At 55.1% G+C, this 15720-nt stretch overlaps 1 protein-coding gene across 1 annotated transcript in view; it reads left to right on the top strand.

The window, feature by feature from the left end:
- The first annotated feature begins 1886 nt into the window (after positions 1-1886).
- ALOX5 (arachidonate 5-lipoxygenase) overlaps positions 1887-15720 on the top strand; it is a 42361-nt gene continuing 28527 nt past the window's right edge. The window contains exons 1-3 of the mRNA XM_075934522.2: positions 1887-2088; positions 10349-10547; positions 12455-12536. Coding sequence (XP_075790637.1) covers positions 1939-2088; positions 10349-10547; positions 12455-12536 — 431 coding nt within the window. The 5' untranslated portion in view covers positions 1887-1938. The remainder of the gene's footprint in view (positions 2089-10348; positions 10548-12454; positions 12537-15720) is intronic.

Genomic DNA, 15720 nt, shown 5'->3' with positions numbered 1-15720 from the left:
CAAACCTGTCAGAATCACATGTCAGAGGCTCCAAGATCTACCAGTAGACTCCGATCTGTTGGTTGGTGACCAGTACTTTAAAGTCTCAAGCATCCTGTCTATCTATTTAGGAAGAATCCAGATGGGAGGGGGAGTGGTATTCTGCATCAAAAATAGCCCCACTTGTTTTCAAGTCACTGGAAGCTCAGAAGCAATAGTAAGGTATATAAATGAGAAGCTAGGAATTGTAGAAAATCGATAAGGGAAGCAAAGGGATACAAGGAGAAAGCTATGGCCAGCCAAGCTGAGAATAATCAAAAAATGTATTAAGTATATTCGGGACAAAAGAAATCTAATTTTAACAATCTTAAAAATCTTAAATCTGTTCTTATATGGAAACGATAAAATTGCCAGTCATAATACAGAAAAGGCAGAAGGGGTCAGTAAATATTTCTGTTCTGTTTTGAGGAGAAAGCCAATGAATGAATTACTTTCCATCCCAAGAGTCACTGGAGAGTATGTTAAATAGCAGCCTATTAAGCAGATCTGAATAATTTACTCCCGGGGATTTTCCAAATGAGAAGATGAAGGAGCATTCCTGTTGATTCTCGGGGAGACCTGGAACACTGGAGAAGTCCCTAATGATGTGAAGAAAGGCTAATTAAAGTGCCAAAAAGGGTTGCCAGCATGACCTAGGAAATTATAGGTTTACCAGCCTGATGATAATCCGTGCAAAATAATGGAGAGGTTGATTCAAAGAATATGAGAAGGGTAGTATAATTAATACCGAGCAAAATGGATGTAAGGAAAACAGATTTTCTCCAACATAGCTTTCATTGCTGAGTTTACAGGTTTGGCTGAGAAAAGTTGTAGTCCTGATGACATAAACTTAGGGCTCTGCGATGCACCTGCTGACATTTTGTCGAAAACTACAACGAGTGCAGAGAGCTGGGTGCAGAGGGGGATGGTGGTGACAGCCTACAGGGTTGTGTATCACTGTGGCCTGTGTAGAGCTATGTGGGTAGGTGGTGGTTAAGGGTATGCAGAGCTGAGGTGGTGGTGAAGGTGTATATAGGGCTGTGTGCACGCAGAACTATGGGGGTAGCAGTAGGGGTGGTTGGTTTCGGTGTGGAGGGCTGTCGGGTGTATGTATAAGTGTGTGCAGAACTACAGGAGTAGGGGTGGTTGGGGTGTGGAGGGCTGTGTGGGAAGGGGTACAGTGTTAAAGCTTTGTGTAGGACTATGAAGGGGTGTGATGGGTACAACTGCATGTGCAGGGCTGTGAATAAAGGGGTGTTGTCTGTGCAGGGGTGTGAGGGGCTGTGTGCAAAGGGAAACAGTGGGCATAGGTGTGTGTGCAGGGATGTGTAGAGCTGTAGGGTGCACGGCTGTGTAAGGGATAATAAACACAGAGTTTGTGTGCAAGGAGGGGTTGTGCGTCAGGAAGGGTGCACCTCGGGGGTGTAATTAGTGGCTGTGAAACCAGAGGAGTGTAGCTCAGGGTGTGGGCTGGTGTAGTAAGGGGCTGTGTCCAGGAGGGGTGTAGATAGGGGTGCAAGGAACAGTTGTGCACTGGGAGGGGTGTAGCTGGAGGCTGAGGGAAGGGCTGCAGGAGGGAGAGGTGTAGTGCAGGAGACAAGCAGAGGTACCTAGGGAGGAAGGGTGTCGCGGGGGTGCGGGCAAGGGCTGTGAGGGGGAGGGAGGTAGCTCCAGTAAGGAGGGGTTGTGCATAGGGAGGGTGTAGCTCCGAATGCGGGGAGCAACACCTGGGGGCTGTGAACAGGAGGAGCGCAGCAAGCTGCGGGGAGAGCTGTAGCTGGGGCACAGGGGGGGTGGGGGGGCCGGGGAGGTGCACGGAAGGGCGCGGCCGGGCGGGGAGGGGCTGTGCAGGGGCGGTGCTGCCGCGGCCGGGCTGCGCTCAGTCCCGGCTCAGACTGGGGGTGGCTGCGCGGCCGGGCCATGCCGTCCTACACCGTCACCGTGTCCACCGGCAGCCAGTGGTTCGCGGGCACCGACGACTACATCTACCTGATCCTGGAGGGCACGGCGGGCTGCAGCGAGAGGCACCTGCTGGACAAGCCCTTCTACAACGACTTCGAGCGCGGCGCGGTGAGTGCGCGCCCGGCCCCTGCGCCCCCTGCGCTGCGCCCCTCCAGGCTCCTGTCCCTGCCCTGCGCCCCCTGCCCGCCCCCCCCCGCGCTGCGCCCCCTGCGCCCCCTGCGCTGCGCCCACTCCAGGCTCCTGTCCCTGCGCTGCGCCCCCTGCCCGCCCCGGCCCCCGCGCTGCGCCCCCTGCCCGCCCCGGCCCCCGCGCTGCGCCCCTCCAGGCTCCTGTCCCTGCGCTGCGGCCCCTGCCCGCCCCGGCCCCCGCGCTGCGCCCCCTGCCCGCCCCGGCCCCCGCGCTGCGCCCCCTCCAGGCTCCTGTCCCTGCGCTGCGCCCCCAGTCCCCAGCGCTGCGCTGCGCTCCCTCTCCGGCCAGCCCAGGTTCCGGCTCCAGTGCTGCGCCCCCTGCCCCTCTGCGTCCCCCTCTCGCCCTGCGCACATCCCGCGACTGTGCCCTCTGTGCACATCGCCTGCCCTGCACCCACTTTCCTCAGCCAGCCCTGCCCCCTCCGGCCCCCTTGTCCCCAGTCAGCCCCTGCCCCACGGGGGCACCCCGTTCCTGCGCCTGGGCCCCTTCCTCACACACCCCCTGCACCTCCTTTCCTTTCCCCCAGCCCAGCTCCAGGACTGCACCCCCCACCCCTTGGCACTGCCCTGGCCTGGGTGCGTGGCCTGGGTGCGTGGCCTGCGGAATGCAGGCTCAGGAACCTCCGCAGCCTGGCTCGCTCTCCCACCCCCTGCTGCCAGGGGAAAGGGGGTTCAGGCACGTGCACCCCCATCCTTTTATCCTTCCCCATTGTTACCCACTTTGGTAGAACCAGGCGGTGCCCAGCATCTCCCCTTGTCCTGGGGCTCTGGGCAGCCAGGGGTCTGGGACACTGTGGGGGAAGGGGAGCCCTGCCCCAGCCTGACACCCCATCCCCCCAGTTCCCATGCGCTCTTCCCACCCCTGTGCACTAGAGCAGGGACGGCAGCAGCACCCCCGTCTGCAGCCAGGCTGGGCTCAGACCGAGCCAGAGGGGTCTCTGGGTTGGGATCCGGGGTGCCAGCATGTGGGGGCAAGGTCTTGCTGTACATCAGCTGGGGCTGGCTGGGAACGCGGGGCTGGCCGGACGCACATTCACACATCCTATTCCCTCTTCGGCTTTCGGCTCTAGGCAGGACTTGATGCGAGGTGCCCTGCCTCAGTTTCCCCAGTCTGTAAAAGGTGTCGTAATGCCTCACTGGCATACGGGGGGGACCGACTCCTTAAGATTTGCAACATGCTTTGAGGGCCTCCGTGGCGGTCGTACCTTCCCATTTGGAACAGGCATCCCCGGTGCGAGGCCATGAGCGTGACTTGCGCAGATTTTACATGGTTCTCCAAAAAACCGTTCTCTGGCTGCGTGTTATTTACGCTGGGAATGGAGCAGCTCAGCAGGTATAAATGTGTGGTTTGGCCCCACACAGCTATGGAATTAGCATCTGCATTGGGCAGCCAATTAAATAATCCCTTGATTACTGTTGGAATGATGCTGGCAGTGGCAGACACAGCCGGGTACCTCTCTTGAGTGGTGTTCAGAGAGACAAGCCACGGTCAATAGCTCTCAAGCCTCCAGACCGTGCCAAGGGAGATGTTTGGACCCTTCCGTGGAGCGAGGAGAACAGGGCAGTGTCGTGTGGTTCGATGTATTTTAGATCCAAGGCAAAGCCGGACACTTCAGGGCTACGTAACCACTTTCTTATTTATTGCAAGCTTTAAGCAGTTAATACAGTTGTTTAAGTTTACAAGCCTCAACAGCAATGCCTATACTTTAAACCTTACCTTCTAAAGCAATTCACACAGCGCAAAGCAATGCAAAAGCAATTACTAAACGATCTACTATAGACAATAATAAAGCCTGGTTCACTTACACTTCACCCATATGCTACCTACAGTGCCAGGCAGGAGGTCGTGGCTCCGTCTTTTCCCACCCATAGGAACGCCACTACTGATGTAGCCGGTGTGAAGGGCCTAATCACTTCTAGTTACATCATGGGTTCCCAAACTGGGGGCGGGTGAAGAAATTCCTGGGGGGGGGGGCTGAGGCAACCCAGCCCCCCCCCCATATCAAGTTTTTCTGCCCCAGTTAATTTTTTTTTTTTTTTTTTTTTTTTTTGCTCAACAAGTTTTGCTATTGGGGGGGGGGGGGTGGCGTGAGAGTTTTTCAAAAATCAAAAAGGGGGCTTGATGCCAAAAGGTTCGGGAACCAGTGAGTTACATCGACTCATTCCTGTCCGTTCCCTCCCAGCAACTGTTCTTACTAAACCCAATTTATAGCAAAGTGAGACTTGGTTGTTCTACTAATATTTTCCAACTGATTTCGTATTGTGTAGGATAGATACATCAAATGCCCCATGCTCCTATTTGGGTTACATCCTGTGCGCAGTTGACAGTTTCATGGCTGCATCGGTACTTTTTGCTTATCAGAAACAAGTACCAGCACAAAGCTGCTTGTTCTGTGTGTTCTTGACGGGTCTCAGGTACCATGTTTAATCTGCATTGTTATGCAGAACAATTCCTGACTCTCACAGCTTTCTTTCTTAACCCCAGCCTTGCCTGTGTGCTTTATTACACCAGACTTGAGACAGGCCAGAAATCCACGCTTTGGACAAGGCAGACGTCACCAGTTATTGCCAAAGCAGGCTCCCCGACAGGCAGAAATGGCCACACCCCCACATGATGTAGCCGGGTCGGTGAACTTTTTAGCATCGACCTGGCGTTGGGCACTTTTGAAAATTGTACCTCAAGTGATTTCGGGGCATAAGGCACGTTCTTTTCAGCAGCCCCAGGCTCCTAGAAGATGAACGGCGCTTGGATGCTTTGGACAACGTTGCCCTCAGTAGCCTAAGTCCTGTAGACTTCCAGCAAGATCTAAGCCCCTAAATGGGTGGGCCCCTAAATTTTAAAATGAGACGGAGGCAGGTCAGAAAATTGCAGTTTTATCTGGTACGAGACAATTTACCCCAGCCGTGCTCGGGTCTTTAACTCCGAGAAGTTTTGTTTTTCTTCATTGAAATCATTGTTCTGGGGTGGAGTACAGGACGTAGGCTGCCCCAGGTAGTGAAGACAACCTCATCCCTCTCTCACCTCAGCAGCTTGGGGTCAGGTGAGACGCACCTGTCTGGCTGCACAGCCGGGGGAGGGGTGCATGTGTGACAGACAGACGCACACAGACAAACAGACACAAAAGCAGACACACTCTCTGAAATATATAAGAGAGAGCTCTCCCTTTCTCCACCCCTGCCCTTTGCTGACCCCATGGGGTTACAGCTGTCCCAGTCCCCATCTCTTGGCCCCATGCTGCCCCCTTGTGATCATTCTGCAGCATAACTCCCTCCTACCAGACCCCTCCCTTTCCATTTCTTAAGAAACAGTCAGATTCCAGGTACATCCTATTTCCCTGGCACAACCGCTGGCATTGCTTTACGCTGGGAGAAGAGGAAGCTGCCGGCCGAATTTGGTGGTCCTCGCTCTTACCGTTTAGGGCGTTCTTGAGCAAACGGACTCAGGGACGGACCGACAGACAGACAGACGCACAGTTCTAAATGATACAGTAAGATTTTACACCACCTACACGTTTCCGTAGGTCATACGTTTTGGGGGCAGAGGCTGTCTCTTCGCTGCCTGGCTGTTTAGTATCCAGCACGGCTGCTCCCTGATCAGGCCTCTGTGGTACGACAGAAATACAGATAAATAACGTTGTTTCCATGCGAACCCTCTACCCCAAACAGCTTTATGGGATTCATGGGACACAATCGGTCTGTCGCCACTTTTGCAGCCTGTGTTTACTGTGCAGCCTAGGAAATAAAAACCTAGAGGCAACTCAATGGTGAGCTCTCTGCCGTATAACGCGCTCGTGGTTTGTGGTTACCATCGGCATTTTCATGCTGAACGCTGTATAGCTGTTTCGGCACATGCTGTTAGGCATGACACACTCTGCCACAGCGGCTGCCCCACTTATTCGACCCGTCACTCGCAGAGGAAATTAAAAAAACAAACCAACAAAAAGAAACACAGAATCCCAGGGAGGGCAGAGATCTCAGGAGGCGTCACGTTCAGCCCCCGGCCCAAAGCAGATCAACCCAACTCAATCAACCCAGCCAGGGCTTGGTCAAACCAAGACTTAAACATCTCTAGGGATGGAGATTCCACCCTCTTCCTAGGGAACCCATTCCAGCACTTCCCCACCCTCCTAGGGAAAGAGTTTTCCTACTATCCAACCTAGACCTCCCCCACTGCAACTTGAGCCCATTGCTCCTTGTTCTGCCATCTGCCCCCACTGAGAACAGCCTCTCTCCATCCTCTCGGGAACCTCCCTTCAGGCAGTTGAAAGCTGCTCTCAAATCCCCCCTCGCTCTTCTCTTCTGCAGACTGAACAAACCCAAATCCCTCAGCCTCACCTCATAGGTCATGTGCTCCAGCTCCCTCATCATCTGTGTTGCTTTCCGCTGGACTCTCTCCAATGCGTCCACCTCCTTTCTGAAACGGGGGGCCCAGAACTGGACACAGTACTCCAGATGTGGCCTCACCAAGGGGGATAATCACTTCCCTCGATCTGCTGGCAACGCTCCTCTTAACGCACCCCAATCTGCCGTTCGCCTGCTTGGCTACAAACAAAGCTGAAGTGACATGTGGTCTCTCTGGGTGTTCTGCTTTTCCTTGCAGCTGGTGACACCAGCCCGGCCCCAGTGGCTCCCCCCTCCTCCCCGCCTTGGTTTCCCCAAAGTCATTTTTCACCCCAACACAATCCTCACTCGAACCCCTGCCTGCAAAAGACAACCCATTGTGTTCCCCACGGTAGAGTTCGATAAGGCAGGAGGTTTTCCCTCCTTTTACAACCCCTTTTCCAGAGGCAGGCCAGATGGACTGTTTCCCGATCCTTGCTTCCTCTGAATTCATTCAAATCGTGGTTATTGTTAGGTGCAGTGGATGAAGGGTTGGGCCCGTTGTGGGGAAGAGTTTTGCATGTCAAAGGACATGGAAAGCAGGAAGGGACGTGGACCATGAACCCCTGACTCTGCCGTTCTGCTGGGCACACGCTATGTAGAAACTGGTTGCTACCAAGCTGGTTTTGAGTAAGTTCCTGTTGGCGCCGCGAGTGTTGCACAGGGCTTCGCAGTTCCCCATTTTCTTCCCATTTCCCATTTCAGATCTGTCTGTCTGTTTGTGGCTGTTGAAAAAACCCAACCCGCTTGTCAGTGCGTCCAGAGAGGACACCCAGCGGTTCGATCCTAAATGTGTAGCTGGGGAGGGTTTATCTGTGTCCTTCTTCGTGCCCTGGAAAGATTTCTCTCCCTAATGCGGAGCAGAGAATTACAACCCCCCACCACCTGGCAACGCATTCCGGCTTCGGCTGGAGAGCTAGCTCCTTGGATCGGATACTTCAGGTGCTTAATTTCAAGTCTGTTTTCAGCCGTGTCTTATAGATCCGAAGAAAGTATCCAGCACAGAGCCTTACAGAGCCTCAGAATGAAAGCGCAGAACTGTCCCGGTCCCCGTCTCTGGCCGGAGAAGGCGACCAGGACAGTTGCTGCCCCCTGTGGGCATTCTGCGGTATTACTGTCCCTTCGACCAGACACCTTCCTTTCCATTTCTTGAAATTGTCCCCAGTACAAACTGGCTGAGAATGACAGCCCTAGCCAGAGGATAATTTCTATATCCCACGAGCTCTCAAACTTCCTTGCTCTGCAGCCCACTTCTGACCAAAAAAATTACTACACAACCCCAGGAGGGGAGGGACCAAAGCTGAGCCTGTCTGAGCCCCACCACCTCAAGAGGGGGGGAACAAAGCAAGGTGGCAAGGTGCTAGGATCGCACAGGGTTGGTTTGGAACATCTGGCGATGTTTTCAATGTGGCCCCTTCCCCTCTCTCCCGTTCGGATGGGCGTTTGCCCACATTTGCTTCACATTTCTACTCGGCTTTTGTGATTTAGCCTTCACCCATGAAATAACGGGAGGGTTTGAGTCAATTGACCTCGTCTTGACAGGAAGGCTGAGTAACAAAAAAATACCTCACGAGAACAAACACGGGGGCGGCCAAAATGCGAGGTCACGTATGTGCAGCAGCACGGCAGACAGGACTAAACCCAGGGGAGGGGGCGGAGGAAGCGTTGGCGTTGGTTTCTAAGAATGCCAAAAATGTTCAAAACCACAAACCAGGGGAGTTCCATTTTTTGGCCACATCAAGCAGGGTATTTAAAACCAAACTAAGCGCGATTCCAAAACGGGCAAACGGTTTCTGCCGCCGCCGTGCCTTTCTGGCAGTGCTCTGTCTTCGCGAGAGCCCAGCTCCTCCTAAGGCTGTCATGGGGGCAAGTCGGGTGCCTGCTTCTAGGCACATGCTGCCCCTAGCCAGAGCCGCTCCTAGCCCCGGAGCCTGCCCCTGCTGCAAAGGGAGCGTTAGATTCTGCTGGTCTGGCTTGCCACACACACGAGCGCCACCGTGTATCCAAGCTGTGCTTTAGAGGCAAACAGAGCTATTTTTAATTATTGGCATGCCAGCAGAGCTTAGCGAGTCAGAGATCAGCACCCCAATGTGTTGGCTGTTCATAGAAGAGACAGTCCTCAGCCTAAAGACCTTACCTTCTATAATAGATGAGGCAGAGAAGGAGTGGGAGAAAGGAGGTAGCGTTAGTCAATGCTCCCTCTATTTTTTTTTTGGTCCACGTGTGGAATAAATTTTGTTATGTGCACCAAATATGTGCACCACCTGTAGAAACACAAGTTGCCGGCCGTGGGTGCTCTGCTAATCAGGTAAGTGGCATTTGAGTCTCTGCGCTTCACTTACAGGGAACGCCGGTGTTATCCCCATTTTACACATGGAGCCCTGAGGCACAGGAACAATAAGTGGCTTCTCCAAGGACCTCTACACAGAGCTGGGCAATGAACCTGAACCTGATTTCTAGTCCGGTGCCTTAATGCCCAAACCAGCCGTTCTCTCCGTTCGCATGAGGAGGTGCAGAACGGTGGACTCGCGGCTGGGGCGCCCCGCGTGGCTGGGCGCAGTCTCCTCTCTAGAGTCCCTTGCTGACGGCTGCTGCGGCAGACGCCTTGTCTCGTGTCTCAGCCTGCCAGCCCAGCAGTTACTCCTGCCGCTCCCTGGGCAGCCGAAAGCCCAACAAGAACAAGCCTCCGGTCCCTCTGTTTGGGCCGCCATCTTGTTTCTGGGCCCAGTGAGCCATGTGGGGCTTCCAGGAGCCCATATCACCTCCTCAGGGACTTGCCGCCACCTTGGCAACGCCTGACGGCCTGCCCTCGGCCCTCGGCCCTCGGCCCCCGCCCGGACAGACAGTCGGATGACTCCGCGCGTCTCCTTGGTGGCACCTCCCTGGGCGTCTTCCTACCAACCAAGCCTTTTCCTGGCCTTTCTCCTCATCCGGAAAGAGCCTTCCTCTTATGGGGCCCTTCTCTCAGGGCTGGGACTGGCCCTGGAATCCCCCGACAAAACCCCAGCACCCTCGACCAGCTTCTGCCCTCCTCCGTCTTGACCCTTCTGTCTCGCGACTCCTCAGCCCCGTTCCTCAGATGGACGCTCTCTAGGACGTCCGCATCCTCCACTCGTGTCAGGGTTCCTGACGCTGGAGCTGCTCCCTCTACCCCGTGTCTGCTCTGCGTGTTTCCTAGCGTCCATGCTGGACCCCTCTATCCAGGAGAGCGTCTCAGGTCCAGCCCTTCCCCTGGGCTTTTTCCTCCGCTCGCCCCTCACTCATCCCGGAGAGTGACTGCCCCCATCTCTGCTCCAAGCTTCCGTGCCTTTCTAGTAACCACCCAGCTCCTCTCCATCCTTCACTGGGCCTGGCCCACCCTCCAGGTGCAGCCAGCTGTGCTAACTGGCCTCTCGGATCCACGGAAACATTTATAAAGCCGGGAAGGGGAGGGGCTATTTCCCATCATGCTACCCGGGAATGTGCGGTGCTGGGATGTGCTTGGAGTCGTCCGAAACGGTTTTACTGGCCACAGGTTTGTTCCGAAATCACAAATACCTCAGGGAGATATCCAGTCCCCAGCCAGGAATGTCCCCCCTTTCCATATTCCTAGGGCGCCTGTGCCTGGCGTGCTCTTCGATTCCCTCCCGCCCTTCGGTCTGTGCATTTGGAGTCTGAAAATAGCCCTTCGTTGGCTCCTCTTTTGCCAGCAAGGAAGTCCCCTCGTAATCCGAGCTGTGTGACAGGAGGGCACGTGGCTAGGGGCCATATGGCGCTGGGTGGGGGCCGAGCCGGTGACGAGCCGTATTTCTTCTCCGCAGATCGACTCCTACGACGTGACGGTGGCAGAAGACCTGGGAGAGATCCAGCTGCTGAAAATCGAGAAGCGAAAGTACTGGGTGCACGATGACTGGTACCTCAAGTACATCACCGTGAAGACGCCCGTCGGGGACTACCTGGAATTCCCGTGTTACCGCTGGATTACGGGAGAGAAAGAGATTGTCCTGCGAGACGGCAGAGGTGAGCCCGAGAGAGCGACTCGCCCCTCGGCAGAATTTCCATTTCACTGCTTGTGGAGCGGCTTGACCTCTGCCCCCCACTGATTATGGGGGATCCATGCCCCTTGAGCCCCCCAGTGCATGCCCCTAAGATAGCAATGAGCAGTCCCCCACCCACACACACACACTTTCTCCTCCCAGAGGCAGCCAAGCCCCTCATAGAATAGAATCCTAGAATCCCAGACCTCCCCAGCTGCCGGCCTGACACTGTGGGGCCAATGCTCCTGGCTGCTCTGACCTCCGGGCCGGTTTATGAGCTGGTTACTGGCTCTGACACAGGGAGAGATGTGGGGTTCCTTTGAGGTGGGGACCCCAATAGCCAGCGGGGCTGGCTCGCACACTGGGCTAGGCTAACTTGCAGGCTGGCCTCCAGGTGCGATTTCCAGCGGATGCACTTCTCCGTCGCGGGAAGCCCTGGCTAGTCCTCGGACGAGCATCCGCTGACTGCCTGAGAACCGAGCCGCCTTCCAAGTGCTCTCTCCCTGGAAACCGTCCCGTTGTCTACGGCGCGCTCCGAAACAGGCCAGGGTCCAGCCTGCAAGGAAATTGCAGCCCTCGGAGCAGGAGGGCTGCTGGGACGTAGACTTCCGCCGCCTGTTTCGTCCGGCGGGGGCCAGGAGGAGCAGGCGGATGGGGTGCAATGTGCTGGCGGTAGCGGTTGGTGCTGAGCTGAGAAAAGCATGGGGGCTGCTCTGCGTTTTCACTGTCATGGCTACCCTCTGCCGATCCAGTTCCCTGGCCCAAGACAGGCGCTTCCTGCGCGGGGTACGGGACTTGCAGCTCTGCCTCGTGCACCTTGGCTGGGCGTTATGCTCTAGTGGGCCCCACGGAAAAGGCTGACCTGGCACCCGCAGATGTGGGGGGCGGGCGGGTTTAACCAAGCTTGCCGCATTCGGGTCACCAGCTGCCTACGGAGTTTGCTTGTCAGGGTTTTAGGGCCCTTAATAGTTGTGGTGGCAACTCTGGGAGCATCTGGCTTCCTCCCGGACTGCCACACCCTGCGTGTGGGATATTCAGGGGCACAGGCGAGGGAATCCCCACCGCTTGCCTGGGCCGTATGTCAGCCCTGGCTTTCAAGAAAGGAAGGCGGTGAGTGGCGTTCAGCTGGCGAAGGACAAAGGAACGTTACCCAGCTCCTGCTAGGAGCTGACTCCATCCTGCCAGCCAAGCCCCGAGGCTGTGTCTAGACTGGCCAGTTTTTGCACAAAATCAGCTGCTTTTGCGGAAAAACTTGCCAGCTGTCTACACTGGCCGCTTGAATTTCCGCAAGAACACTGACGAACTCAAGTAAGAAATCAGGGCTTCTTGCGGAAATACTATGCTGCTCCCGTTCCGGCAAAAGCCCTGTTGCGCAAATCATTTGCGCAAGAGGGCCAGTGTAGACAGCACGGTACTGTTTTGCGCAAAAAAGCCCCGATGGCTAAAATGGCGATCGGGGCTTTCTTGCACAAAAGCGCATCTAGATTTTGCGGGAAAGCGTCCGTGCCAATCTGGACGCTCTTTTCCGCAAATGCTTTTAACGGAAAACTTTTCCATTAAAAGCATTTGCGGAAAATCATGCCAGTCTAGACGTAACCCGATTGTCTAGACGTAATCACTTCTTCCTTGCTGCTACTCAGCCTTAACCAACCATCTCCTCTTTGGCTTGAGGGGGCCTGAGGCTTGGCTCCATAAGTCAGAGGATGCATGTCCCACTGTAGGTGTTATCCATAGCAGGGCGGTGATTCTGAGGCTGAAAGCAGCCACCTTGCTTTTCAGACCCGTTGTTTTTCACTTGGGGAGGGGCTGCGAAGCCTGCGATCCCGCGCCCCCCGGCAGGTTGGACAGGAAAGGGTAACCTCACAGCCCCGTGTCTTCCTTTTTATACAGCAAAGCTGCCCCGGGATGACAAGATTCAGATCCTCAAGCAGCACAGACGCAAAGAGCTTGAAGAACGGCAAAAAATGTATCGGTGAGTTTCCGGCTTTGTGGAGGCAGCTGCCCAGGGAGGCGTGGTTCTGTTCCTAGCCAATGAGTGTCCCTGGCACACAACCACCATGGTGACCGGCGCCTGTTTGTAACCAGGGGCTGAATAAGCCAGGGTTAATGGGGTGGGAGGAGACTTAAGGAGCAGATGCTATTTGCATAGACACGCCCCCTCTGCCCAGGTGTCCAGTAGACAGCGCTTCTTTGCCAAAGGGATCATTTGTGGCTGGTTTGGGGGTAACAAAACGTTGATACCTTTATCGTATGAGTCCAGGGCCACAGAGCAGGGCTTAGCCTGCCCTGTCTCAGAAGTCACTCTAACCTAAACCTGACTTGCGGAGAGGGTAGCGGTGCCAAATCCCAATGTGCACCAGAGGGCTGGGGGCAGGTGTTGTTGGCCTCTCGTGAGGGATTCTGGTATTGTTTTACTTTCCAGGGGTGGGTTAAAGCCAGGGGTGAGTGGACTCTGCGATTCGGAGGAGGGAGATCACTGAGGTGCACCAGTAGGGGCCAAGCTGTAGATCTGGCATGGGGAGAGCATGGCAGTAAAAGACAAGGGAAAGGCAGCAGTACTGAGGTTCCACGCCAGGCAGGAAAGCCGCTAAGGGGTGGAACCGCAGCATGTGGCTGTGCAGAAGTGGAGCTGAGCAGCAGCAGGGACAGCAAGCGGCTTGCGGCAGCAGAGGTAGTGGCAGCAGCGGGGTGTGGCGGTGCCACGGAGAACAGCTGGAGCAGCGGAGTTATTGCTCAATGCTCCCCTCCTTCCAGGGGCAGGAGGTCCCCATGGGCAGGCACCTCTGAACTCTGGGGCATCGTAGGCCAAAGACAATCCGCGGAGAGTGCAGAGCAGTGGGCAGGAAGGAGCGTGGCTTGTTAAAGGGACATTCGTGCGCTGGACTTTCATGCCACAGTGTGGGAAACTGAGGCAAAGGCGCTGTCCAGCATACTGGGGAGGGGGTCTGCTTACGGTTACATGCGTTGAAAGGCGATTGTGGTGTTCTCCCAGATTAACCCAGTGTCCACTTCCCCTTTTAATTGTTTCCCTTTTAATGCACGGGCTCCGTGTTTGCAAGGGGAGAAGTGTCGCTCCTTAGTGGCGCTGGGGTCGGGTGCTGGGTTCCCAGATTACTGGGTGGGGGCTCAAGCCAGACCCATTCTGCATTGTTAAGGGGAATCCCCAGCTGTTGAACCCGGTCCTAGTTGCTGCCCACTGCTCTGGGGAGAAGTTACACGCTGGCAGCTTCCGCGGGGCGGCTGGGCACTGGATGGAGACAGAACGTCCCTCTTGCTCCTGACGGAGTCTCTGCAGCTTGGAGTTAAAAACCTGCTGGCCGGACAGGACTGTCAGGCTTGGCTTGATACTGCAAATGTCGTGCCGGTTCCAGGAGCAGACAAAACCCTGCACTCACCCCCTATTGACACGCGAGACATGGGAAGTCATTTTTCCCTTCTGCTCTGCACTGATTAGGTCTCAGCTGGAGTCCTGTGTCCAGCTCTGGGCATCGCATTTCAGGAAAGATGCGGAGAAATTGGAGCAAGTCCAGAGAAGAGCAGTGAAGATCTAGAAAACATGAGCTAGGAGGGAAGACTGAAGGAATTGGGTTTGTTTAGTTTAGAAACGAGAAGACTGAGAGGGGACATGAGAGCAGCTTTCAAATACCTAAAAGGGAAGAGGAAGAGAGAGAAAATTTGTTCTTCTTGGCCTCTGTGGACAGGACAAGCAGCAATGGGCTTAAACTGCAGCAAGGGAGGTTTAGGTTGGACATTAGGAAAAACTTCCTACCTGTCACGGTGGTTACGCACTGGAATAAATTGCCCAGGGGGGTTGTGGAATCTCCATCACTGGATATTTCAGAACAAGTTGGTTAGACCCCTGTCAGGGATGCTCTAGACGGTGCTGGGTCCTGCCGTGGCTGCGGGAACTGGCCTTGTTGACCTCTCGAGGCCCCTTCCAGTTCTAGTGTTCTAGGAGTCTATGATTCTCTAGATTGGGGTGGGCAAGAAAACAGCGGCTGCCCAGGGTTAGCCCCGGTGAGCTGCTGCCGTTGTATTTACCTGCACCTCCACTGATACGGACAATTGCTGCTCCCATTGGCTGGGAATGGCGATCCGTGACCAATGGGAGCAGCAATCGCCCATCCCTGCAAAGGTGCAGGTAAATCTAGCAGCAGCGGCCTGCCGGGGTTAACCCTGAGCAACCTGCAGGCTGGTACCGAGATGGTACATTTCACCAAGGCTGAATTCACCCCCATGCAGAGGGGCAGCACTGGCTAGAAACCACGTCAGTCCCAGATAAACCCCACCTTGAAGGTTTAAGGGGGAATTCACAGTCTCGTGGGGGCATCTTGCATGGAGCTGAATTTCACCTGGAAGGACGAAAGGTAGATTTTCTGTCCTCTTCACTGTCCGGTCCTCCGGGGGGTCCCGGGGCGTAGCAGCTGCGAGTGTCTCTCTTCGTCTGGGCTCTCCTGCTCCCTGCTAGAGCGGATCAGCTGCCATCCCCTCTTCTGCTCAGTTATAGAGGAGAGTTTGCCTGGAAACCGAGCCTGTCTGAACAGAAAAAGGGTTGTCTGGATCCTCGGAATTACCACCCTGCAGCCACGGACGGCAGTGAGCATTCACCTCCCCAGAGGAGGTCGGAAGAGAGAGGCTTGTCAAACCCGAGGGCTTGGCATTCTGAACACGCGGCCTTGATGTTGTTGAACAAGACAGGAACTGCCTGAAAAATGATGGGAAACAGAACACAAAGAGCCACTAACGGGACAGCCTGCAAGGAAGAGAGCTCGCTAAGTCCCACTTGACACACGCAAAAGGCAACGTCTTTTGGAATTGGAGGGAAAGGGCTGTTTACAGTTCAGAGGTAGAAATGGCAGCTCTATCGAGATGGAAGATTAACAACTCAGTCCACATCTGGCTGGCAATCTGACAGGCTTTCGCGCGTTCTTCCTTCTTTGCAAACAACCTTGCTTTGTTCTGAAAGACAAATTACCCGCTCCTATGCCAACTGAATGGGTACCGTGTAAGGACATTCATAGAGTGGACTGTTCCCCTGGCATTGTCCCTTCTTTGCGGCTTATCTTCACTACACAGAAGATCATCGCTGCTGTGATCGATCTTCCGGTGTTTGATTTAGCGAGTCTAGTTAAGACTCGTTAAATCAAACTCAGAGG

This window comes from Pelodiscus sinensis, chromosome 8, assembly GCF_052426305.1.
Source record: "Pelodiscus sinensis isolate ZL-2025 chromosome 8, ASM5242630v1, whole genome shotgun sequence".
Lineage (NCBI taxonomy): Eukaryota > Metazoa > Chordata > Testudines > Trionychidae > Pelodiscus > Pelodiscus sinensis.
Note: the sequence above shows the minus strand (reverse complement) of the source record. Positions and strands in the feature narration are given on the sequence as shown.